The sequence below is a fragment of the Cyprinodon tularosa genome, unplaced genomic scaffold (genome assembly GCF_016077235.1).
Source record: "Cyprinodon tularosa strain WSP-4 unplaced genomic scaffold, ASM1607723v1 ctg149, whole genome shotgun sequence".
NCBI lineage: Eukaryota > Metazoa > Chordata > Actinopteri > Cyprinodontiformes > Cyprinodontidae > Cyprinodon > Cyprinodon tularosa.
This window is the reverse complement of record NW_024038320.1, coordinates 107,148-132,421: the sequence shown is the minus strand read 5'-3', so window position 1 is coordinate 132,421 and position 25,274 is coordinate 107,148. Positions and strand designations below refer to the sequence as shown.

The window sequence follows — 25,274 nt, the reverse complement described above, 5'->3', positions numbered from 1 at the left end:
TTTTTAAAAGCCTCTAAGGGGTTCAAACAATAGGCCCCCCATTTCAACAAATGAGTTTTTTTTAGACTAGAAGAGTTCTGCCTTTTAAGACTGGAAAGTATAGCAGTTAAAGTTGCTACTTGAGAAAATACTGAACCATAGAGATAAAAATAGCCCTGTGATTCAAATTATAAATTGTATTTGGAATAAAAATGAGAGAACTAGGGGTGCTAAAAAACACATCCTCCAAAGACAGATATTTACATGGGAATGTGGCATATAATTAATTGACATATTACTGATCTTGCTGGATTTTATTCTGCTTTACTTCCATAAATTGCAGGATCTTCTTTACTTTATCTTTGCCAGAAGATTTAAACTTTAAAAGCCTTGCCCTCATAATTTGCAAATTTATTTATTTATAAAGAAAATATAAACGCTGCTTAAGCTAATTCAAATGAAATTAAAAGTAAAATAAGTAGCCAACCTTATCACTGTCTGTAACCTACTAACAAGCTAAGGAAAGCATCAGATGAGCTACCTGAGAAACTAACTTACGTTTCCCCACTTTAAAATGAAACAAACATGGTTACTCATCCTGCTGATCAGCTCTCTTCACTGCCATTGAAGGCTCCAACGTGTTTTCTTTTCAGGTGCTGCGTCATAACAGTGGTGCTTCCGTGCCATGTTCATTTGTTTTTTACAAAAGTTGCATGTTACGAGTTTTTTCACTTTACAAAGCGCAGGCTATTTTAATTATTGTGATCAATTTGCGCCGTCAATCCCGGGGCATGCGCGCTTCATTTGCAGTCTGGACGCTGAGGGTAAACTCCTCACTAAAATCCTGCGGCTCGGACTGCAGCGCTGAGAGGGATTCCTGTGGGAGAGGGAGAAAGGCGTTGGGATGGGGGAGTAAAAAAGTCGCCAGATTTGTCGCTAGTCGCCTTTTAAAAAAATAGTCGCCGGAGGGGTCTGAAAAGTCGCTGAGTTGGCAACACTGCAACTGCGGCGCTGACTCGCTCCGCCATATTTTTTTTTCTTCCCCGGTATGAGGGCGGCGGCGGATGACGCATTAATCGCGCGACACAACTAATCGATGATTAAATTCGTTGCCAACGCTTTTAAAAGTCGATTTTTATCGATTTTATCGATTCGTTGTGGCAGCCCTAGTCACATGGTCTGATGAGTCCAGATTTACGCTGTTCCTGAGTGATGGGTGCATTAGTGTAAGAAGCTTGTACAATAGGCCTGATGCCTATTGTACAAGCCTACGTATAGGGACAGCGCTATGATTTGGGGTTTCTGTAGTTGGTTGAGATTAAGTTCAGCAACAGTATGATTGCTGATTACCTAAATATACTGATCTGAGCAGGAACTGAATGCTGCTTCTCGCTTGTTTAATTCTAGTTCTGGGTGTACAGAACTACATTACATGCATACATTGACAACAAATTAGTTATGTATTTAAGTGCTGACCCATTCAATGATTTATATACCAACAGAAGGATTTTTAAGTCTATTTTCTGAGCTACAGGCAGAGGTGTCAAAATTATTAATGTTTCTTATCAAGTAGAAGTATAAATCCTACTGTTTAAAAACACTTTTGTAGAAGTTAGAGAATCAAATAAAGCTTTTTACTCAGGTAAAAGTGTAAAAGTAAAATTTTTAAAAGTACTTAAAGTATAAAAGCAAAAGTAATGCAGTAAAAAAACGTCAAGGACTGAACTACCCTTCCTCATAATTAAATTTCTTATTTTATAACTTTTATAACTAACTAACTACCCTTTGAAAAGCTGTTTATTTTGGTAACAACAATGTGGCACAGTGACCAAGTCCAATACCAACAGACCATAACGAAAATGAAGGACTGAACTACCCTTCCTCATAATTAAATTTCTTATTTTATAACTTTTATAACTCACTAACTACCCTTTGAAAAGCTGTTTATTTTGGTAACAACAATGTGGCACAGTGACCAAGTCCAATACCAACAGACCATAACGAAAATGAAGCTTAAATAAAAAAACTAATGAGCCTATTATGAAAATGTAAGAAGTAGAAAGGAGAGATAATTTCAAATAAATGTAAGGAGAATAAAAAATTTGTCTAAACATGATTACTCCATTGAAGTATAGATTGCCAAAATTTATACTTAAGTAAGGTAACAAAGTATTTGTACTTTGTTACTTTAAACCTCTAGCTACAGGGAACCAGTGTAAGAACTTTAGATTGGCTGATGTGTTCTACTTTCTTAGTTCTAGTGAGAACAAGGGCAGCAGAGTTTTGGATCAGCTGCAGGTTTCCGATGGACTTTATTTTTGGCAAACTTATAAGGACACAGTTTTGTCCTTATAACTGTGTACTCACATTTATCTTGAGAAGACGTGGTCTTCTCAAGATAAATGCTCAAATTAGGTTTGCTAGTTCTCGCTTGGACACCCTGGAAATGTTCTTTGGGTGATGAGGCTGATTTAGTAACTGCCTTTATGTGCCTCGGACGGTTCAGGTCTGAGTCCATCATGATACCGATATTTCAGCCATAATCACTGGTTTCTAGCTGTAGTAACCGAAGCTGTGATCTGGATCTCTCCACCTTTGGTGTGAAGTTTATTACCTCAGTTTTTTTTATATTCAGTTGGAGAAAATTATGTCACATCTTTGTACTGATCTGTTCTAAGCATCTAGCCATTGTTCTAAGCATGAGTTCATAGTAGCCCGGTGACATTGTCATGTCCCTAGGTGATGGCATCAGCTTGAATTGTGAAAGAGGGTTTCAGGGAGCAGGATTCTCACACATTAATCAGACATGGCAGAGTCTAGACCTTAACTTCATTGAGACTCTTTGGGATGTGCTTGAGAAGGTTTTGTGCAATGATCAAGTGCAAGATCTTAGGGAAATTTTAATGCAAACTGGGTGAAAATAAATCTTGTGACATTGCAGAGGATTATGAAGACAAATTCTATGACCTCTCTTTTTGGTCTTGATGGTGACTTTTCCTTTGGCCAGGCAGTGAACTTTGAGTAAGTCTGCTTAGGTGGTTCAAGTGTGGTTCAAGGGTGAAATTGGGACTTCATGTCATTTATGTGACTGGAGCGTGTTTGGCTGTGTGGGATGTGCTCATCTGCTTTACGAACTTTGATTAGTCTATTGTACTTTATACATGGTATTGTGTGAATATTTCATAAAAGTCACCCAGAATAAGTTATATTTGATTGAATTGACTGTAATTAGAAGCAAAGTTAAACTGTAATATTAGGTGATCAGAATCTCATAATAAAAATGTTAACCTTAAGCCACATTAACAAACAAATTTCCTTTAATCGAACAGAGCTCTCAAGTAGCATATAGCAATAAAAAGTTGGGAAAGATGGGATCTCTTGCACCCCTTTCTCTATATTGGGAAAGTGGCACTTAGGAATTTAGAGTGCATGGTGACTATATTCATATGAGGAACACATAGCATCCCTTTCCGCAGTGAACAGTGCAGGGCAGGTTACTTAAGTTACTTACATTTAGTATTGTTCCAAAAAAACAATTTCACATCCTATTTTTAAGAAGTATCATTAAATGTATTTAGTATACTGTGTACATTTATTATGGGAATCAAACATAAAAAAATTTTAAGCAAGGCTCCTATTCAGATATAACTTAAGCTACACTGACGTTATATTTTAAAAAGCTACCTCCTGATTTCCATTAATGCTTGACAGCTGGGAACATTAACACGTATGCAAGTTGTCGTATTCACATCTCACTGTCAACGGGACATGTGTGCATACGTGTTAATGTTCCTTTAAGGGGACAAATATGCACTGAGTTATAAATGTCAGCCCTGAAACACATAAATATATTGTATACCAAGAGGTTTTGGCAATTTCTTACATTTCTGCAGTGAATTGCAGCCCTTTAAACTCTGCTTCTAATGTGTACTTTAGGAGCATGAGTCACTGTACTATATGCATCCAAGATTGAACCTTGCTCTCCACCATAAATTTAGAAGGAAAATTGTAGCAATGAATATTGAATGTTGTTTTTACCAAGTTCAGTGATGGACATATTTATGCACACCTACCTAAACCCAGTTCTAGAGCAAAATGGAGTGCCATAATTGTTTCTCAGTGGGGTATAAATTGTCTGTTTTTGTATGTAGCTGTGATAATTTCTACTAAATGAATCCCGGGGTGGAGACTCCTACCATTAAGCTTAATACTTGTGCTTACAATGTGTTACATTTTAGGATGGTAATTGTTGCCACTACTTATGATGCTGTTGGTTGACACAGACGCTGTCACTCTTGTTGTAGTGCACATGTCAGAAAATGAAATATGGCTCAGATTCATATGTGTCCTGACAGGATATGGATGCTTCTATCAACGTTTCTGACAGGAGAGTCTGGTAGGGGGTTTATAAGGATGAACACAAGTTCATGGCTGCGAATATTCATATTAAATCATATTAAGGCTTGAAAGGAAACTATTATGATACCTTTCTTCCCATTCCTTGTCTTCTTTGAAATTATATCAGATTGTGATTGAAGACAACTACCTTATCTTATTATGACATGTTCCTAACCACTGAATTGAATCAACAATTGGCAAGGCAAGACAAGTTTATTAAAAAAAAACACATTTTAGTACACTGCAAGTACACTGCAGTAAGACAAACCTAAATATTAAAAAGAGAATAATTAAAATAAGATTATATTGAAGGATTATATTGAAGGAAGGAAGGAAGGAAGGAAGGAAGGAAGGAAGGAAGGAAGGAAGGAAGGAAGGAAGGAAGGAAGGAAGGAAGGAAGGAAGGAAGGAAGGAAGGAAGGAAGGAAGGAAGGAAGGAAGGAAGATAACTAATGAATAACCTTTATGTGGCACAATCAAAGGTCACTAATCTGTCATGAAACGCGGACAGATGGACCTAGTATTCAAGGAGAGACAGTCAGTAGGAAAGTTCAAAACGTTTATTACATAAATAAAACAAAACAAAAGCGGAGCTGTGGCTCGCCGACACTGCAGGCGGGGAGCGGGGCACCGCCCAGTCTCAGACACTCTAAGGGGAGAAACACAGGTAAGTGACCACGATCAACTGATAGAAGATTATCTGTGTTGGTCACTTACCTGGTTTAACAGTCCAGACCACGAATGTCCCCAGTGCTGCAGTCCCAGAGGTGATGCTGGAAGCCGATCCTGGTGAGGGATCCAGAACAGACGGAACAGGCAGAATCCAGATCAGGCAGGATCCAGACTTCCAGGCATCCACAGGCTCCCAGGAGGGTTCAGAGTCTGACTGGGACCAGAAGCATGACCAGGTGGTCACGCACAGGAACAGACAGGATCAGGTGCAGACAGGCAGGCTCAGTGGAAGAGGGTGGCCGAGACAGGACAGGAACTTGAAGCAGGACTTTAAACTGGTCTCCTCCCTGGAGTCAGGCTTACTTTGATAAAAACTGAACCTCCCCACATAATGAGCCAAAACCCAGAGGACTCTGTGGGGGAGGAACAATGGACGATCAGGAGACGAGACAAACAATAAAACCCTCTTTCCACTGGCTGCTAGGATCCAGGACATGAACCAAATAAAACTGAACAGAAAGACTGACAGAAAGACAAGCAATGATCTGGCACTGAATGCTCAGGCTGAACTGAATATAAAACAGAGGATACAGGTGAGGGGAATAAATTATAATTGAGGCAGGGAAGGAAGAGGGCAGGTGAGAGGAATTATTAATTAGGGAGGAGCAAACAGGCCAGATCATGACATAATCAAATATATTTCATCTGTATTTATAGCAATTTATGGTTTCAGTAGTTTTACAGTATTCTTAAAGTCTATCCCATATTAGCTTAGCATAAAAACGAATTTTTTTTACACTGCAAAAAAATCAAAATCTATATAAGTAATTTTTTCTTAAATTAGTGCATTTGTTATTGAATTGAGGAGATAAAAGAGACATTTTGCCATTGGAACAAGACAATTTAGATTGAAAATAAGAAAAAAAAAATTGTGTCATTTTATTTCAAGTGGATATTATCTAATTATCTTATTTTAAGAGTAAAAATACTAATTCCGTTGGCAAATTATCTCATTTACCTACTCAGATCAAGGGTAAATACACTTAATTTAAGAATTTTTTTACTTATTTCTGGATCGTTTTACCAATGCATAAAGAGAAAGAAAAAAGTGGGGTTGTTGACCTAGTGGTTAGAGCAGTGCTCTGAAAAGTTTGCAAGTACCTCGTTTGGTCCCCACAGCCTCCACTCTGGGTCCTCGAGCAAGACCCTTAACCCCCACACTACTCCCAGGGCGCTGCACAATGGTAGCCCATTGCTAACCAGAGGGGATGGGTTAAATGCAGAGGTAAATTTCTCAAATGTGACATGAATACATTTTATTTCTTATTATTAAAAGCTGCTTCTCCATTTTTAGTGCTGCAGTGTAACTTTGGGCCAGAAAACTTGGGTCAGGGTGGTAGATATACTGACAACAAGTCTGTAACGTAATTTGTTGCTAAGTCATTCAATGGTATATAGGCCAACAGAATATGTTAAAATTTATTATGTGGGAGACTGGGAGCCAGTGTAAGGAGTTTAGAACTGGGGTGATGTGCTCCAATTTCTTAGTTTTGATGAGGACCCACACAGCAGAACTCTGGATCAGATACAGCTGTCCAATTAAATTTTTAAGGCAGATCTGTGAACACCGGTTCAATAATCAGTTATACTAGATATAACCTCATGGATAAGTTGTTCAAGGTTCTGCTTGGAGATTAGTCCATTAATCCTGGAGATGTTCTTGAGTTAATAGAGGCCGACTTAGTTACTTACTCGATGTCCATCTGAAGGTTCAAGTCCGAGTCCATCACTACAGCCAGACTCCATGCCTGATTGTTAATTTCTAGCTGCAATAGCTAAATCTGTATTCTTATTTTTGAGATCTCTTCTTTAGTCCATAAATTATGTAAACTGTGTCTTATTTCAGTTGGGTAAAATGTGGGCATATTGAGTTTATGTCATCTACATACATTGCAATCTATAGTTGTGTATTGCCTGCATATTTAACATGTTGTTATTAAGATCTGAGTCAGGGGCAACATGTAGATACATGGAGGTATCATAGAGAAGTGATGTGAAGATCCTGATTTGAAGGAGATTTATTAGGAGTTGGTGGAGCTCCTGCAGCCCTTGGAAGATGTTGTTCTAGTAGCAGGCCTGGGCCATAGGGGGCGCTTATTGTGTGAAACATTTACTACGAAGAAGAAATGAAAAACAGCGCCCTTCTGGTTAAACCCTTGCTGTGCACTAGAAGAGTTGATTTTTATTTCTTGGTTGTTTTTAGTTGTTCTCCACTGCTGTCATCACAATGTCGAAGCATGTTCCAAATCGCAGCTGCAACGTGGCGCCCAGCCCCATGGTATTGTCACTAGGGCCTCTGCTCTAACAAACAGCTGTAATGAGAGTGAGGCTTTAGGCATAGAAACACAGCGACCTTCCCGCTGGACTCTTCTCTAATTAATGAACCTGGCCTTGAGCAAATAGCAGAGCAGGATGATGCTGACTCACAGAGATGGTGCCAGACATGACCAGCATGACAAAACTCACTCCCTCAATGTGATGCTTCAAATCTTGTTGTTAGCCGTGAGTGGAGAAATTTTCAGTAAGCAGCGATGGTTCCTCAAATAAACTGCAGAGGACAATAAAACTTTTACAATGCTTCAAAAAGTACTCATAGACCTTATAATTAACCACAATCATCACTTTGTAGTACATCAGAAAAAGGTTTGGAATTTGTATGATAGAAGAACATTTTTACTATTATTAAAATGTAAAGTTTATAGAAATGAGTACTTAGTGTGCAAAAGAAATGATAATTATGACTCATATTTGCTCGGGCCATGTTTGCTTTGATTTTCTTAAATAAAATCCAGTGCAACAAATTGCCTTTAGTGACCCCTTAAGTAGTAATTATCATTTTAATATGAAAAACTCACACGGAAGGAAAAAGAAAATTAGAAGAATTTTATTGATACAATTAATTTAAGACTTTGGCGCTCAGGTCTCGGCAGGACACGTTAGCGCTGAGTTGGAGTTGGTTCAGTCCATAGACTGCTGGTTGGCGACATGGTAAGCTTTAGCTCTATGGAGAGATCAGTTGACTACGTGAGCTGATACAAGTATGATCTAGCTTCTGCCCCTTTGTGACATCTTTTGGAAAATAAATATGAATTTTCATTTCCAAAAGGATAACACCCCTCTCTATTTTTTGGTTACTCATACCATAATCCCTGACCTACCGCCTTACTGTAACAAAAGCCTGGTTAACCTCTAACCTCCTAAATTTAAACAAAACAGAGATGTTAGAAACCAAATCAGTTTTATCCAAGAGTGACTGTTTTTGTCTCTCAATTGACAGTTCAATTCTCTCTCCCTCTCCTCAGGTCTAGGGTCTGGGTGTCATCCTGCATTGCACTTTTTCATTCACCTCCAACATTAATAATAGTTTCACCTACAAAACATTTATTGTCTCCGTCCCTCTCTTTCCCTGCAAATGCAACTCTCTTCCTCTTGGCCTTCCTCAGAAATCCATCCATAAGCTTCATTTGGTCTAGAATTCAGTGGCTCATTGAATTACCAAAAGCCTCTCACTTCATCACATCACTCCAGTCTTACAGGAGCTTCACTGCCTCCCTGTTACTTCAGAATTTAGTTCAAACTCCTTCTGTTCACATTTAAGGTCAGCCATAATATTGCTCCCCTGTATGTCTCAGATCCCCCTCAGATTATCACTCCCTTATGAATCCTTGCATCTTCTTCTCCCATCCACCTTATTGAGCCACATTCCACCTCATCGCCATGGCTTTTTCCTGCTCTGCTCCTAAACTGACCCCCTCCTGATATCTGCAATAGTGGTACTTTACCTCTATTTACATCAAGGCTAAAAAACTAATTTGAACTTTATTGTTCATAATGTTTGTTTTACAGAGTCCTTGGGTGTTTGGAAAGGCGCTTCAAATACAATGTATTATTATTATTAATATTATTATGTTCAGTACCACCATGGATATTATTTTCTATCTCAGCCAGAACCTATTTTTCTGAGCAAATAAAAAAATGAGAAAAAAATACAGACAATGACTTCAAAATACAAATAAGAATAATGATACTCAAGTAAGTAAAGGGATCGGTGTCCCATTTTCAAACACATAAAAAAATGTTTTGTTAATTTTTGAACATAGCCATCTGAAATTTTCTTTTATTTAGAAAAGATCATGAATTTTCTTTTTTTTAAGAGATGATTTTTTTTCCCTTAAAGCCATCCTTTATTTAGCTCTTTAAAGTTGATCTTAATATACATATATATGTTCCATAGTGAAAAATATAAAAGCTTTTAAATGATTTGCTCATATATTGTTTATTTATTTCATTTTTCCACCACTCTGTTCGATCCATCTATTCACGTTTTTATTTGTTATTTTGTTGTAGTTTGTGTCTTTTATTTTATTCATTTATTCATTCATTAATTTGGTCCTAACTTGTGTATGTATTGTACATTTGGTTGACATATTTATTAATTTTATTGTGTTTTGTTGTATAAATCTATTTATTTCGATATTTTTACAACTGTTTTAACCTGGCAAATGGTGCTGCTACATGGAAGCTTTTACTTTCCCAGTTAGGATATGTCAAAAGTCTTTTACCCAGACAGTGGTATGTTTACCATGAATTAAACAGAGCAACCACCTTAGTTTCTGTGGCTAATATGCTATTGTCTTCTCTCTACATCTAACAGGTAAACATGCTGATTGGGATTGTGGTGTTCAACAAACTCATGTCTCGTGATGGCATCTCAGACAAATCTAAAAAGCAGCGAGCAGGGTAAGTTAACTTAAATAGTACACATGCACACCTCCTATCTTGTTCCTTTACACATATTTTTGCTTTAAAACCAACAGCAGATTTTCCATATTAGGCAAATTTCGCCTTCTGTCAGAAAATTTTTTTCCTGGCAAATAACTCAAACGCTTCCAAGGATCTCTCCACATATGCGTCTACTTGTAGACCTGTGCCTCCGTTTACAAAAATCAGAAAATATTATCTAATTTGGCAAGGAGATGACGAGACATCTGTTATGTGCTGTTGCTCTCTGAAATGCATCTCGGCATCACCTCCACAAACGGTAACCATCTAGTTCTCTCAGTGGGGTGAAGCAGATGAGCATGGAAGAGATAAAAAAATCACAGGCAGTTGGCAATCTAATCTACAAGAGTAAATAAAATAGATAGACCTAAAAAGCATGAATGCATATAATATATTCACACGTGTGATATGCATGCAAATTTGTTAGCAGGCATTCATCATCTCTTCCAATTCTGAGTAGAAATCTCATTGGCTTTCACATATAAAAACCCATGTTTTAATTTTCACATCTATTGATTCCATTGACTTCTTTTTTCTTTGTTTCTGTCTCATTGCATTTTCCTCAATGTGCATTGATTGCTCAAATTGAAATTGATAGTTTGTTTATAACTGTACAGGCTAGCTCTCTGGGGGGCTGATTAGCTTTTGCTACCAGGGGATGTGAACGAGATAAAAATCTTATTTTTTTTGTGGTAATATTTCTGTAAATGCCATAAGAACGCAAATACAGGTTAAGCTGTTTCTTGATCTTTGAAATGTTCATAGCTTCTTCTTATTCTTCAACATATTTCCAGCCAGTTTATTTCAAGCAGCACATTGATACGGTTTGTACTATTTCACTATTTGTTGTGGACAACCATACTGACCACATCTGCAATGCTGAAACTAAAATACATCAACATACTTGTTTCTGTAAGTGCAGCAATATATGGTTCTTTTATATGGATAAAACAGAAAAAAGCATTCAATAACATTATTGTGTATGGTTAGGGGCCGGTTTGACATCTGGATTTGTTTCATTTCATCAAAAATAGTTTGTTGATCCCAGAAGAAGTTAAATCCTGTTTTTTTTTTCTATAGGTTGTTGTATGTGTTAATAGCTGAAGGCAAGAAGGATATTCTTTTGTGGTTTATGTTACACTGGATCTGAAGAGGCCTTTGATTGAAGATCGTTTAACAGCCTTCTAAAGAGGATGCTCAGGGTTGTCCATAAAATTCTTCATTCTATGAAGAATTCTTTATAGTGATATCATTTCCATTTTTTGTTAGCAATTGCAATATCATAGGAGTTGAGGAAAAAGACAAGGAAATCAGAGACACAGTGCTGAACAAAGAAGTCTTAATTTTAGAAACACATATACAAAATCTCAGGCAATCATTTTTCATTTGTGTTCATTTCTTTTTATTTGAAATGTATTTAAAATCTGTCGGAAAAACTAAAGACTGGTGTTTTGTGATCTAGCTGCATTTGTCAATGTCAAGCTTAGTAGATCTGGGGGTAAACAAAGTGTCAGATATCATCATCCTGCAGCTTTTGCATGCATCCCTGCTCCAACAAACCTGAAACAAAGTACCTCCTGGGCATGTTAGTAAGTTTAGCAGAAGCCTGGCATTAACCATTCATTTGTTTCAGATGTGCTCAAGAAGGGATGCATGTAAAAGCAGCAGGATGGTGGCACTGGAGGACAACATTGACCAACATTGCCTACACCCAGTCTTTATTAAGCTCTCCAGTTAAAGTTCACAATGAGGGGACCCCAGACCTAAAGGGGGTTGGTTTTCTTTCATAAACTGGATATTGTCTGAGATTACTGACGCAGGTTTGGCCCAAGCGTACAGTACCTTTCAGACCATTACAGTCTCACTCCCAATTCGTCAAAAAAGTAAGCTTGGTCAAGTCCCCTGCACATCAGATACCGACATGATAGGGATACCCCCTTTGTCAATAACTGACATGCCTGGTTCATTGAAGGCTGTCGCAGGAACTTTCCATACACTTCTGAGAAACCAAAGATGTGACGAGTTGGGAGGGGGAATGTGTTGTCTCTGCAGGTGCCACCAGCTCTAGCATAATGTGTAGCAAATCAAACACTGACCACCAAGTCTATATGGCTAATATCAACCAAAAAGAAAGTTACCATTAACCGAGCTCTTGTTGAAGCAAGACCCCATTCTGAATGACCTTTTCATTTCCCAAGATTTTGTGACTTCAAGCCCCTGTCACACCTTGATGATTTAGACCAGCATCTGCCTGACATACAAAAAATCTGGAAAAACCCCTGGCATACATTGGATAAGTTATGGGTATGTTTGTATAAGTTATGAGCATAAGAAGTATGTGATGGCGACATACGGGGGAGCAAGTATGCTGGCATATGCTCTTACATGGGGCATAAGTTACAGGTAAGTTATTTGATTGTTGACATAAGTTAAGTGTAAGTTACTCATAAGGCGCCTCCAGTCACATAGTTGCCCCCTCAGGACACTGGCTTGTGCATCATTTCATGGGCGTTACGCTGCCGTGCATTATGCATAAGATTGTCTGCCGTTGGACATATGCTCTGGTTTCGTTATAAATACACTATGTATATGCCCAAAATTGAAAGAAATGCATATAAAGTTCAGCGTATGCCAGTGTTTTAGGAGATTCTGGGATGTCAATCATATGGTGTCTAAATTGGCAAGGTGTGATAGGGCCCTAAAGGAATATAGTACAAGTTGCAGAGATTTTGCAGAAGTTTGCAATGTGTAGTGATAATTTGAAAGAACACTAGTCTTGTGCATGCCATTTAAAAAAGGAACAAAGGATCAGGTGCTGAGATTTAATGTCTTTTGTTTATTGAAGTTACTCTGATATTTAAATTAACTGTGGGTGACTTATCATTCGAAGATATGATAATTTTGCCCTTTTTTTATCACGCTAGAGAATAGCTTTTTTTCTTCCTGTTGCGTGGAGTTTGTGATAAGATTTAAGGTACACTTGTGGCTGGTCTTTTGAGATACATCATCAAAAATAGTCAACATTTTTCTCTCGCTAATTCATAGGATGGCATAGGATACTAAACAAAGTAAGCAGCCAGGTGAACAAGAGCCTGCTGTATTACACACCGATGCGCTCACCCAGAGAATCTCACCTGAAATAGTCTCTCATGAACTGATTAATGGAGCCTATAGAGCCAACTGTGGAAAACATGGAAAATTGCCTATTTCAGATGTGCAAAAACACTATTTAAGGGAAAAAATAAAACTATATGTGTAACCTTTAAACTTGAAAAATTACAGTTAACTCAGTTTTCAAAAGCAAGTTTTCAAAACCTCTCCCTCCAAACTCATGGTTTTTGTCATGTTCACATACATTATTGCAAAAATAGAAGGGTTCTTCTTCGAGGGCACTTTTATCCAAGCAATTGTATGTATAAAACTAAGAAATGTGTAATAGTGTTTGAATTTAAACTTATAATTACATAAAAAAAATCACATTCAGAAAAAAATACAAACCAGATTTTAAAATAACACCTTTAATGCCTTGTTGATTAAAAATCTAAATAATTTATTTAATTTATCATCCTCATAAAGCAAAGGGTTCTGTTAAGATTATTACAATAACTTACTGAGAAATCATTATTTTTAAAAAGGTTTTGGATTTTAGGCTTAAATGTGTGTAATGAAAGGTTATTTGCATTTATATCAACAGATCAAAATGACTCCTGAACGTGTATGTCATGAACTGCAGGGCTATCAAACAACCTTTCCATTTATTGGCGACCTGTCCAGGGTGTACCCCGCCTCTCGCCCGTAGACAGCTGGAGATAGGCGCCAGCACCCCTCGCGACCCCACTTGGGATTAAGCGTGTCAGAAAATATATATACATATATATATATATATATATATATATATATATATATATATATACAGTATATATATATACACATATCTCAAACTTACATAAACACAAAGCATCACAAACATACATAAGGGCATAATGTACATATTTATGAAGCCATGGGGTATTTATTGTTGATGCCAAGGTAATGATCTGTGATACTGTGCTAATGTAGCATAGCTTGAACAGAGCTATTCTCCACAATGTTCATCCACAATACAGGCAAATGTGTGAGCCTCCTTTTCGCCATTTGGAAGTACACAGCTAGAACAGTCAATTTTCTCTCTCATAAACCCTCAGTCGCTGCACAGATAATACACAGACCTGCATGTAGAGTATAAATTTGAACCACAGGGCTAGTGCACTTCATGTCTGTGTCACTGTGATGTGGTAATTCACATGACTGAATGCAGTGTGTGTCTCTCACATTCTCTCTACTTGCTTTAATTTATTTAGTCTTTGTATCCTGACTGTATTACATTGCTGCTACGTTTTTAAGATCTGGTTTTAATTTAACTTTCTTTTGTTCTTTTCTCGTCCCCCCCCCCACATTTTTTTTCTTTTTTCACACTCACTCTCTTTGTTCGTTTTCTCCTTTTTTTTCTTCCTTTTTCTAATTATTTTCCTCTTATTTTTCCATAACTTTCACCTGTTGTCCTCCCTGTTGCTTGTTTTTCCATATTCCTTCCCTCCACCCCTCCCTGTTTCCCTTTCACATGTGATGTGTGTGCATGTATGTGTCCTAAAGTGTCCCAGCGGAGGCGCGTAGCCGACTGCTACTGAAGTGCTCCAAGTGTGGCGTGATCTCGAGTACCGCTATGTCCAGCTCGACGGCCAGAAGCGCTATGTTAGTTCATTTTCATCTCTGTGTCTATTTCTATTCTTACCTTCTTTTTCTCTTAATTTCCATGATCTGCTCCAACTCTACACCCACCACCACCACCATCACTTCCACCCTTCACTCTTTAATCTCTGGCTGTCGGTAATGATGCAGAACAGCTTTCAGACTTGTCTGGGAAGCAAAAGCAGTTTAATGAAAAGGAAAGCACCTGCCCTACAAGTCAATGATGTTTAATGAGAGTATGTTTTGATGCTAAGTGAGCTCTCCTTCGAGGGTACTAAGAAATATGACCTATGTCAAACATTATTTATGAATCCTTCGCAGGGTTCCTTTAAACATATTTATAAAGCAACAAGGGTACAGCTTAAAACAGAACAAAACACTTCCAATAACACAAAAAGCACTACAGCTGACTCCCCCATAATAATGCCTCTTAAACATCTATTCACTTTGACTCGTTGAATAATTAATCACATACTTGGCCAATTATGACAATAGTCATCCGCAATCAAACATTTATTTCAAGGCTTTGATCTCCCAATACAAATGAATTTATTATATGAAAAGTAAAGGTCAAAAGTTATCACTATGCATAAGAGAGCAATATTATAAATACATGTAAAACTAATTTTAAAATTTTTCGTTTTTTAACTTTGTTTGGTGTCAAACATTAGTAACCAGCTTTTTTAAAGAATGTGTTATTGATTCTCCCTTAAAGAATTTGGGTCAGAATTTGAGGTAAAACCTTTCTTTAGATATCAGTAACATTTGGAAATCCAGCATGCTTTATAACATACAACAAATACAATCTTATAGACCAGAAAACCAACCACCACAACCATCCCTACACTAAAAGTCTCAGATTAAAGGGCCTGAAAAGAAGATGCATGCCTCCCGTGTATTAAATGTTAAAAAAAAAAAAAATCATACATTATCTTTATTTAAATTCATAACTCTGTGCCACTGTTGGTTAATCAAATAGAATCCAGGCAAAATGCATTAATGTTTGGGTTTTTGGGATATCAAATGTGGAAGATTCATAGGGATTTGTAAGGATTTGTAAAGAGCCTTGAGTTGACATGTGTTGTGAATTGATGCTATATAAATGAACTGAATTGAATTGATTTAAATAATTTTGCAAGGTGACGTTATTTAAAACATGACTGTAATGCAAGGATCAGTGTTCTAACCGGGATTACCGACCAATCAATGTCAATGCTCTTTTACATAATTTTCTTTTCATCACATAGTTTCTTTCCCAACTCTATTTGTACAATATAATATAAATAGGAGAATCAGTCACATGAAATGCATAAAACTATAAGCAGAAACTTTATCCTAATCAGCTTCATGACAAAAGGAAAAAAAATGTAATGTTATTATCATTATAATGACTGCTTCTTTAACATTTGTACTACTATATGTAGCATGTAAAAAAATTAATACAAGCGTAGTTTTCAAATTATCTGTGGAAGAAACTAATCACATAATAATTCTAAACTCAGACAACAAAGACAAAGTAAATTAAAAATTTATATATACAATAGTTAATAACTTTAAAAATAATTGCCACGGGGAACATATAGAGTAGGTCATACTGTCTTTCCTCATATCATGACATACCCATACTTTCCAAATTTCTCTTCATATTATTTGATGTTACTTTTTACTAGGATTCAGTAAGACTACATACAATTAGGAAGAACTAGCATGCACCTGCAATGTAAACAATCATTAAAGCAATTTCTTTAACTTTTTTTTGTAAATAAACCTCTCATCAAATAAAGCCAGTATGTACTCAAACCAATGATACGTGAACTATAGTTAAAAAAAAAAACATGTCTTGAAAAATATTTTGTGCTCAAAACCAAATGAATCTGATTTCACTAAACATCATCAACTTCAGTACTAGATGATCTGTGTTATCGACTGAATTATGCTTACAAGAAATAACCTGGTTTGCTGTCTTCTGGCAAAACATAGCTGTAGCTCTAGAGTATATTAACTTGAAGGATAATGTGTACTGCATAAAGAAACATTGAAAAAACAGACTAAACATAGATGCATTGAGTTCATATCTCTCCTCACCATTTCCCTAAGCAATCATCATCTTCTTTTTAGTGACATTTTCTCTTTTATTTTTGTATTTTTTTATTTTGCTTTTGTTTCTATTGTTATTGCATTACAAAATGTAGCAAACAAGGAAACAAACCAAATAACATGAGCTGTGTACAAATTTCAATGAAAACGTCAGCAAAAGAAAGTGATTAAAACAATCTCACATTAGACGCTGGATTACAGCTTTGTTAGTTCTTTTGTGCATCATTATCATGTGCAAATGAATTTGATTTAGCTTTTTATCTATTCTGTGGAGACACTTAATTCTGAATTGTAATACAAATCTACCATTTGCTCAAAAAGTTATGTGATAAGATTAAAAAAGTTATTAGGAGCACTTTCAAAGTTTTTACCACCATAGATTTACTACCTTTACTAGAAGAATCTTTGCAAAAATACATCAACAAAGATGTAAACAAAGCAAAATGTTACGTTACATATGGTCATGAATGCTAATTGTGAAGCACATCTTGCAGTGAGCCATGTGGGAGTCGGTTCATCATTTGAAGTATTCTAGTTTATGCAGTCTATGCAGTAGACTTATACTGCTTATAAAATATGGTTTGAATTTAAATGTATATTTGAAAGTAGACATGTTGGAAACAATTATCTGTAGCACTAATATGCATATTTCTTATGCTGAAAACCTTTAAGTCTACCTATCTAGGTGGCATAGTTATTAAAATTGTATACAAAATTTCAACTGTTTCTTTTGAAATGCTTCTCTTGATTAAAAAACAAACTAAATATCAATTTCCTTATTGTGTTTAACCAGTTTGCGTTGGTTAATAAGAGGTCTTAATAGCCACTCATTAGTTGTTGTAATTATTCTTTAATTAACTAATTTTTTAGATGTCCCCAGTATAGACAAGGCTATATTTAAATATCTGCCCTAATTCAATCTGCAGAGTTTTATCAATAATCTCTGAGGAACTTTCTACATTAATATGTCATTAAACTTGAACAAAATCTCCCCAAACTATTTTCTTAAAAATAGGCATTCTCTTAAGTTCACATTAGAGTTAATTGTCTGTTAGGTGTTCATAGGTTAATTTTCCATGTATCCTTAAACATCATGTGTATAATGACAATGTTCAGTTTTAATCTCATCAATCTGGTCTTTATTTTTAAAGTTAACTGATCTGCCCTTAAACAACTTGAAATGCTTCATCATCGCCACTGGAGTTTAGAGCAATAAGTAAAACTAGATTATTTTAGGGTAGAGTACATTACTTCTAAAATTGTACCTGCTAATGTCAGATTTTTTTCGAAGGCTTACAATGGTTTTAAAAAGGTTGCTTTGTCAATCATGATGTTCATCTGATGATAAAAGTTGGTAGTAAAAGACAGTTATCAATATCAACCATGGTTATCAATATCAACCGTGGTTGGGGGAGTGTGGCCTAGTGGGTCAGAGCAGTAAGCTTGTCCTCTGAGAAGGTTGCAAGTACCCGGTTAGAATCCCACTACCTCCACTCTGGGTTCATGAGCAAGACCTTTAACCCCTGATTGCTGCCCGGGGGCCATACAATGGCAGCCCACTGCTCCCCATGGTGATGGGTGAAAATGCAGAGATAAATTTCTCAAATTTGAGATCAATAAAGTTCTATTATTATTTTAATAGTGATGTTGGCGATCAGTCATCATTAACAACCAGAATTGTTTTCTTAATTAAAAAATGAATGACTTTTTTTGTTTCTAATTTCTTTGTAATTGTGTGTTATTTAAAATGTTATAAATATGTGGTCTAATTAACATTGTTGTAGCCTTGTTTAAAATTAATTTATCAGACACCTGTAATTTAAACTATATCTATTTTTTGTACTGTACATGTCTTAGATGGTTACATTTTTATAGACCTGTCCATTGATACCTCACAAATTTAAAGTATGAGTCTGTAACTGTTTGCTTGCATGATTTTTTTCCGTCATTTTTTTTTTTGTCTTGTTCTGTCTTCTGTTGCCTGTTGAGCCTGTGTTGTCTCATAGCCTACCATTGTGGCAATCAAAGTCCATAAACCATGTAATTGTGAGTCTTGGTTGAGTCAGAACCTCAGACATGATTACACATTGTATTCCACTCATCAGTTAGAATATTAAGTGTGATCCAAATGATAGTGTGGTTGTCTGCTTTAAATTGCCCACCAAAGAATGTGTGGTTGATCTCTGTGTGTTTCTATGTTAGGACTAAACAGCGATGCCCTGTTTGATTTGAGTCTGAATAATTCCTCATTCCTTCTGCCCCCTCCCATACCCATACCTTCCTTCCTGTCTGACAGGGCGTCCCTGTGGAGCTCCTGTGTGGTTCTCCCTCTGTTAGCGCTGACCTGGATGTCGGCCGTGCTGGCCATAACTGATCGACGCTCCACACTCTTCCAGGTGATGTGTGTCACAACAGCAAGAACATGATTATTTACTGTCAGTCACACAGACACTCCCCCCCATCCCCCCCCCCCCACACACACACACACACACACACACATCAGCATGATGAAAAACTATCTTTGAAAGAGGTACAGACTTGACACATTATGAGTTAACATTTTTTTTTTTTATTAACCTTTGGTATACTTTAGAAAAGTTGCAGGAAATTCAAAAAACATTATTTCCATATTGTGAAAACAATTCTAAATTAAATCGTTCTGATACAAAAAAGATACAAGAAACCTAAGTAGACTGAAGATTCCTTATTGGTAAAAACTGTTAAATAACGACAAATGCAAATCTTAATATGATCGCACTTATATTTGCATTGATGGGTATTGGTATTTATAGATTATGTGGCTTCAAACTTAAACAAAGCTTAATATATTTAAGGCATACCAATTATTCAGACAACTGAACAGTTTAAAAGTCATAAAAACACTTTGGTAAAAATATGAACAGGTTTAGAAGAATGGCCTGAAGTTATTGTACCCATGAACGGATAATAGCGCTCTTAAGCTGGCCCTACACTGTGCAGTAAACAATTCCAGACATTTCTAATTGAAAAGGTTTCCTGGATGGGGAGCAAAACATCTTCAAACTTGGAAACAAAGGCCAGCGGATTGTTTTTTTTTTACTTTTTTGGAATGACTATGAACTAGATGACTGAGAATTTTTACCAGCATATTTCTACAAATCTTTAAACCATATAATGTTGAGAAGAGTCTTACAATGCAGCACTTAAAATGGATTACTTCAAAGGCGAGTGGAATAGTTTGATACCAGTGCCTTGTTAAGCCTTAAAGGCAAACATCCCTGGGTGGGCATAAAACACCAAACTTTCAGTTAACAGCAGAATGCGCTGATAAATTCTGCAAAAGAGATGAGGACAACACTTTGTTGCAAGATGGTGTCTGATAAACTTGCCCAAGCTAATCACTGAGTCAAAATTTGAAATTTTAACTAACTGCAACTAACTGCTCTATTTTTTTCTTACAGGTCCTCTTTGCTGTGTTTGACTCTGTCCAAGGTTTTGTCATCATCACTGTTCATTGTGCTATGCGTAGAGAGGTGAGTTTCATTTTGCCATCTGATTAAAATGTATCTGGAGTTTGTGTGATTTTATTCATATTAATACTACTCTATCAGATTGTATGTGCTATGATCATTGCCGCCTGGGAATGATTCAACTTTCTTCCAGGATGACACAAGGCTTTGACACAAATTGAGCAGATCAGGAAGGTTAAAGCATCGTTTTATCACCTCTGTTGCTGCACTTCCCTTCAGAATGCAACATTACCATGAGCTATAATCTCACTGATTCAAGTAATTTTAACAGCCTTTCCGAAATGTTTTATGGAACAGCAGTCAGTGCCTTTTTTTCCACAGTCTTTGCTGTAGCCCCAGGCATCCTACATTCCTGGTTCATTATGGATATATGTGCTGCTATGCCCTTGAAAAGGACGCAAACACTCACATGCACACACTACTCACAATTAATGGCTTTACAATGTCATCACTTTTCAATAAATTTTAATATGTCATCTGTTGCTGATGTGAGCTCACGCAACAGCAACAGATGAGCGAGGTAAACACACAGGTTCGGCATCACTCCTAGAGATTATTAATGGATGTGACGCGCTGCATGGCATAAGTGGATTCTCAAATGCTCCGAGCGCTCAGCTGCATTAAGTCAATATCACAAATGTGGCAGGAATCAGTTTATAGTAAATCCAGGAATTATTTATTGTAAATGTATGAAAATTCCCCCCCTACAAGAGACGAGTAAAAATAAATCCTTCCCAACTTGTGCATAAAAAGGGGAGAAGGATAGAGAGAGATGATAATTAGATTTACTATCCAGAGAACATGATACAAGACAGAATAAAGTCTGATTGAGAATAACATAAACCAGAGCAGCCAAGCAAGGTACACACGATGGCAAAGGTTTGCCAAAGAGAAGCAAGAGAATAAACACCTAAAAAGTTACATGTAGGACTTCCGGGTCAAAGCTGCAACAAGATTGCCTCATAAAAACAGGCTCCTCTGTGTTGGTAATTAAAACTCCCCCCTCCTCTCTTAACTCAGTAAATATCAGAACCATAGGCAAAACCACTTAGAGGGGGAAGATGCCAAAAACTAACAAGTCCAAAAAGAAAACCTCTAAAGCACAAGATTATGGTGACCAGTCGGGAGATGCTAGTGAAGATGATGCTAATGCTACCTCGAAGAAAGCTGGCATCGACTCACAACAATACACTCTGGAGAGTATCAAGACACTTTCGAAAGCCTTAAGAGAATTTAAAACGAAATGAAGCACGATATACACTCACTTTATTAGGTACACCTGTCCAACTGCTCGTTAACACTTAATTTCTATGCAGCCAATCACATGGCGGCAACTCAGTGCATTTAGGCATGTAGACATGGTCAAGACAATCTCCTGCAGTTCAAACCGAGCATCAGTATGGGGAAGAAAGGTGATTTGAGTGACTTTGAACATGGCATGATTGTTGGTGCCAGAAGGGCTGGTCTGAGTATTTCAGAAACTGCTGATCTACTGGGATTTTCACGCACAACCATCTCTAGGGTTTACAGAGAATGGTGCGAAAAAGAAAAAACATCCAGTGAGCGGCAGTTCTGTGGGCGGAAATGCCTTGTTGATGCCAGAGGTCAGAGGAGAAGGGCCAGAATGGTTCGAGCTGATAGAAGGGCAACAGTGACTCAAATAACCACCCGTTACAACCAAGGTGGGCAGAAGAGCATCTCTGAACGCGGAGTACGTCGAACTTTGAGGCAGATGGGCTACAGCAGCAGAAGACCACACCGGGTACCACTCCTTTCAGCTAAGAACAGGAAACTGAGGCTACAATTTGCACAAGCTCATCGAAATTGGACAATAGAAGATTGGAAAAACATTGCCTGGTCTGATGAGTCTCGATTTCTGCTGCGACATTCGGATGGTAGGGTCAGAATTTGGCGTCTACAACATGAAAGCATGGATCCATCCTGCCTTGTATCAACAGTTAAGGCTGGTGGTGGTGGTGTCATGGTGTGGGGAATATTTTCTTGGCACTCTTTGGGCCCCTTGGTACCAATTGAGCATCGTTGCAATGCCACAGCCTACCTGAGTATTGTTGCTGACCATGTCCATCCCTTTATGACCACAATTACCCAACTTCTGATGGCTACTTTCAGCAGGATAATGCGCCATGTCTTAAAGCTGGAATCATCTCAGACTGGTTTCTTGAACATGACAATGAGTTCACTGTACTCAAATGGCCTCCACAGTCACCAGATCTCAATCCAATAGAGCATCTTTGGGATGTGGTGGAACGGGAGATTCGCATCATGGATGTGCAGCCGACAAATCTGCGGCAACTGTGTGATGCCATCATGCTGGAATGCTTCCAGCACCTTGTTGAATCTATGCCACAAAGAATTGAGGCAGTTCTGAAGGCAAAAGGGGTTCCAACCTGTTACTAGCATGGGGTACCTAATAAAGTGGCCAGTGAGTGTAGAAGAACTCAAAGAAGACGTAAAGGCTACAATGACAGAAGATCGTAGCAGATTCAGGGAAGAAATTAGGCGCAAGCTGCCGAACCAGAAGGGAAACATCACTGATGCACAGACCTGAATAGCTGACCTGCTTGGAAATGAAAGATGAGCTGCTTGAGACATTAGAAAGAAATAGAGCTATGAATGATATGATAGGTTCTAATAACTTGTTCAGTTATTTGTTGAGGTTTCCTTTTTTGATGTCACATGGTGTCTTTTCTAATCTAATTAATGGTTCATGACATCAAGATTGATTTATTCATGGGCGTAGGTTTGCATAGGGACCACAGGGACATGTCCCTACCAAAGTTTTGAACCGACCTAATTGTCCCTACCAATAATTGGATGTGAGCAACATGTTTATAATTTACAGCAGTAGTTGTTGCAGCAGTGGCTTCTTTTCCTCTCGCAGCTCCTCTGCCTGGTCTCTCCTGTCCCTTTCAAGCAGCAGCGCATGGAACTGTGATGCGCTGTTTAACTCCACTCTCATTGGTTGTTCTGCCTTAGGTTCCGCCTTCTCTCTCTCTGATTGGCTGTTTTCTAGTCCTGGTGTGCTTGGAGCACAAAATTGAAAATTGATTCACACTAGAATGCTGCGGTTACTACAATAAATATTAGGCTACAAAACTAGTCCCAATTAAAAAAAATGAATATCATGTACACTAAAAAACAAAAACCTTTTTTTTCTTTTATAAAGCGAAATATTCTGAGTCAGCCAGGAGTTCTGAAGACACAAAATGGGCAAATAAAGGCTGTAAGCCATCAACATTTCTAATTCTTATCCACAGCCAACTAAAAAAGAAAAAGTGAGTGTTTCCTTTTTACCGATATTTAGTTGCTATTACTGGTTTCATTTTTTATGACTCTTTGAGAAAGTTCAGGTATAATTATTAGCAGGTGTTATTTCTCTTATAGAGTATAACAACAAGAAATGGGGCTTAAACATCTGCTGTTTTTCGTTTAAAAAGCATAATTAGGGTTCCACATAATAATAGTTCTATTTTATTGGCTATTTATACTTCTAGAAATAGGATAAAGACAAGAACAAAAAAGGAAGAATATAAACATTGATTTTATCTTACATAGATTTCCACACAGTCTATAAGTAAATTAGAACAAACATTAATGTCTGGTAAAAATGCTTGAATCTGGCTGTTTATTTTGGATAATGTTAAATTACAGATAAGATAGTGTTATATTGTCTTTTATAATTGTTAAAAATTATTTTATATTTGAATACACTTCGGCTCATTCTTAGTGTTGTGTTTGTAGATGATGCCACTAAAAAAGAAAATAGACATACAGTAAGGAGCTATTTAAACAGTCAGACAGTAAGCAATATAGGACAATGATAAAAGCTTGTGTTACATTTAATCCTTTACTATTAAAAACACAGTTATACATTATATGATTATAGGAAACACAGATATCCAGTAATAATGATGCAGGGCAGCTTGTAGGTGAAGCAGCTGGCCCTTCAGTGCTTCAGGTGATGTCTAAATAAACCAGGTGATACTAAAATATTTCCACATGGATGGAGAATATTGACAGACAAAACATTTTTTTTAATCTTATATATTATATATATGTATATATATATGTATATATATATATATATTGTATTTTTACAATTTTGGTATAATTACTGATCTAAGTGGATTGCTCTTTAGGGGAAAGGGACATTTTACATTTATATTATGTTTTATAGTCTCTATTCTCCAGTTAATGATTAATCACATACTAAATTAGTTGATGATTATTGAAATAATCAATTAATACGATTAATTTTTTCAGCCCTAGATAAAATACATGAAATGGGCTATACAGAGTAACTACAGCCCAGATGTTCAACTTTTATAGTGAAGTTAATATTTTAATGAATGTATTATTTTGCTTGATACAGAGAGAGCATAGTAGTTAAAATATAAGAGTGGGGTTTAACTCTGCACTATTGTATATCTTCAAAAGAAAATACTGTATTTACCTTCTCTATTAGTCATGCAAATGAAACCATTTACAAAGTGGAAAACAGTCCTAATTCCACATTCATCAGAGCCTGTGATACTTCAAACATTGATAAACAGCATCTAATGAGTGTAGTGCTTATAAAATTTTTATTAATGTAGCAAAATTATGCTTTTCTCTTTTAACAATGAATTCGCCTTATCAGTACGGATGCTCACATCGAGCATAAAAAAGGGCACGCATATTGCAGCACCAATGACACCAGACCAATAGTGTCCCCACCAAAGTTCAAATCAAACCTACGCCCTTGGTTTTATTGAATATGAATGGTATGAACAATCCTATAAAACGCAAACATTTTTAACTAAAACGTGCAAAGAAAAAGCACAGATAATCTATATAAAGGGAAACACACCTGTCTAAACAGGAACATGAAAAGCTTAGGGGCTTTGGCTACACCAATACATGGTTTAGTTCATTCAGACATGGACATAAAGAGGAGTCTCAATTCTAATTTACAACTCAGTAAAATTCGACAGCGGATATTCGAATACTGATCTGGGGTGGGGGTATCAATATGATATCGAATACGAA

At 36.9% G+C, this 25,274-nt stretch overlaps 1 protein-coding gene across 6 annotated transcripts in view; it reads left to right on the top strand.

The window, feature by feature from the left end:
• The window catches only part of adgrb2 (adhesion G protein-coupled receptor B2), a 367,628-nt gene that overhangs the window by 288,899 nt on the left and 53,455 nt on the right, over positions 1-25,274 (top strand). For all 6 annotated transcript variants that reach the window (XM_038279177.1, XM_038279174.1, XM_038279176.1 and 3 more), the window contains 4 exons: positions 9,764-9,849; positions 14,524-14,622; positions 19,013-19,112; positions 20,157-20,228. In XM_038279177.1, the coding sequence (XP_038135105.1) occupies positions 9,764-9,849; positions 14,524-14,622; positions 19,013-19,112; positions 20,157-20,228 (357 nt within the window). The remainder of the gene's footprint in view (positions 1-9,763; positions 9,850-14,523; positions 14,623-19,012; positions 19,113-20,156; positions 20,229-25,274) is intronic.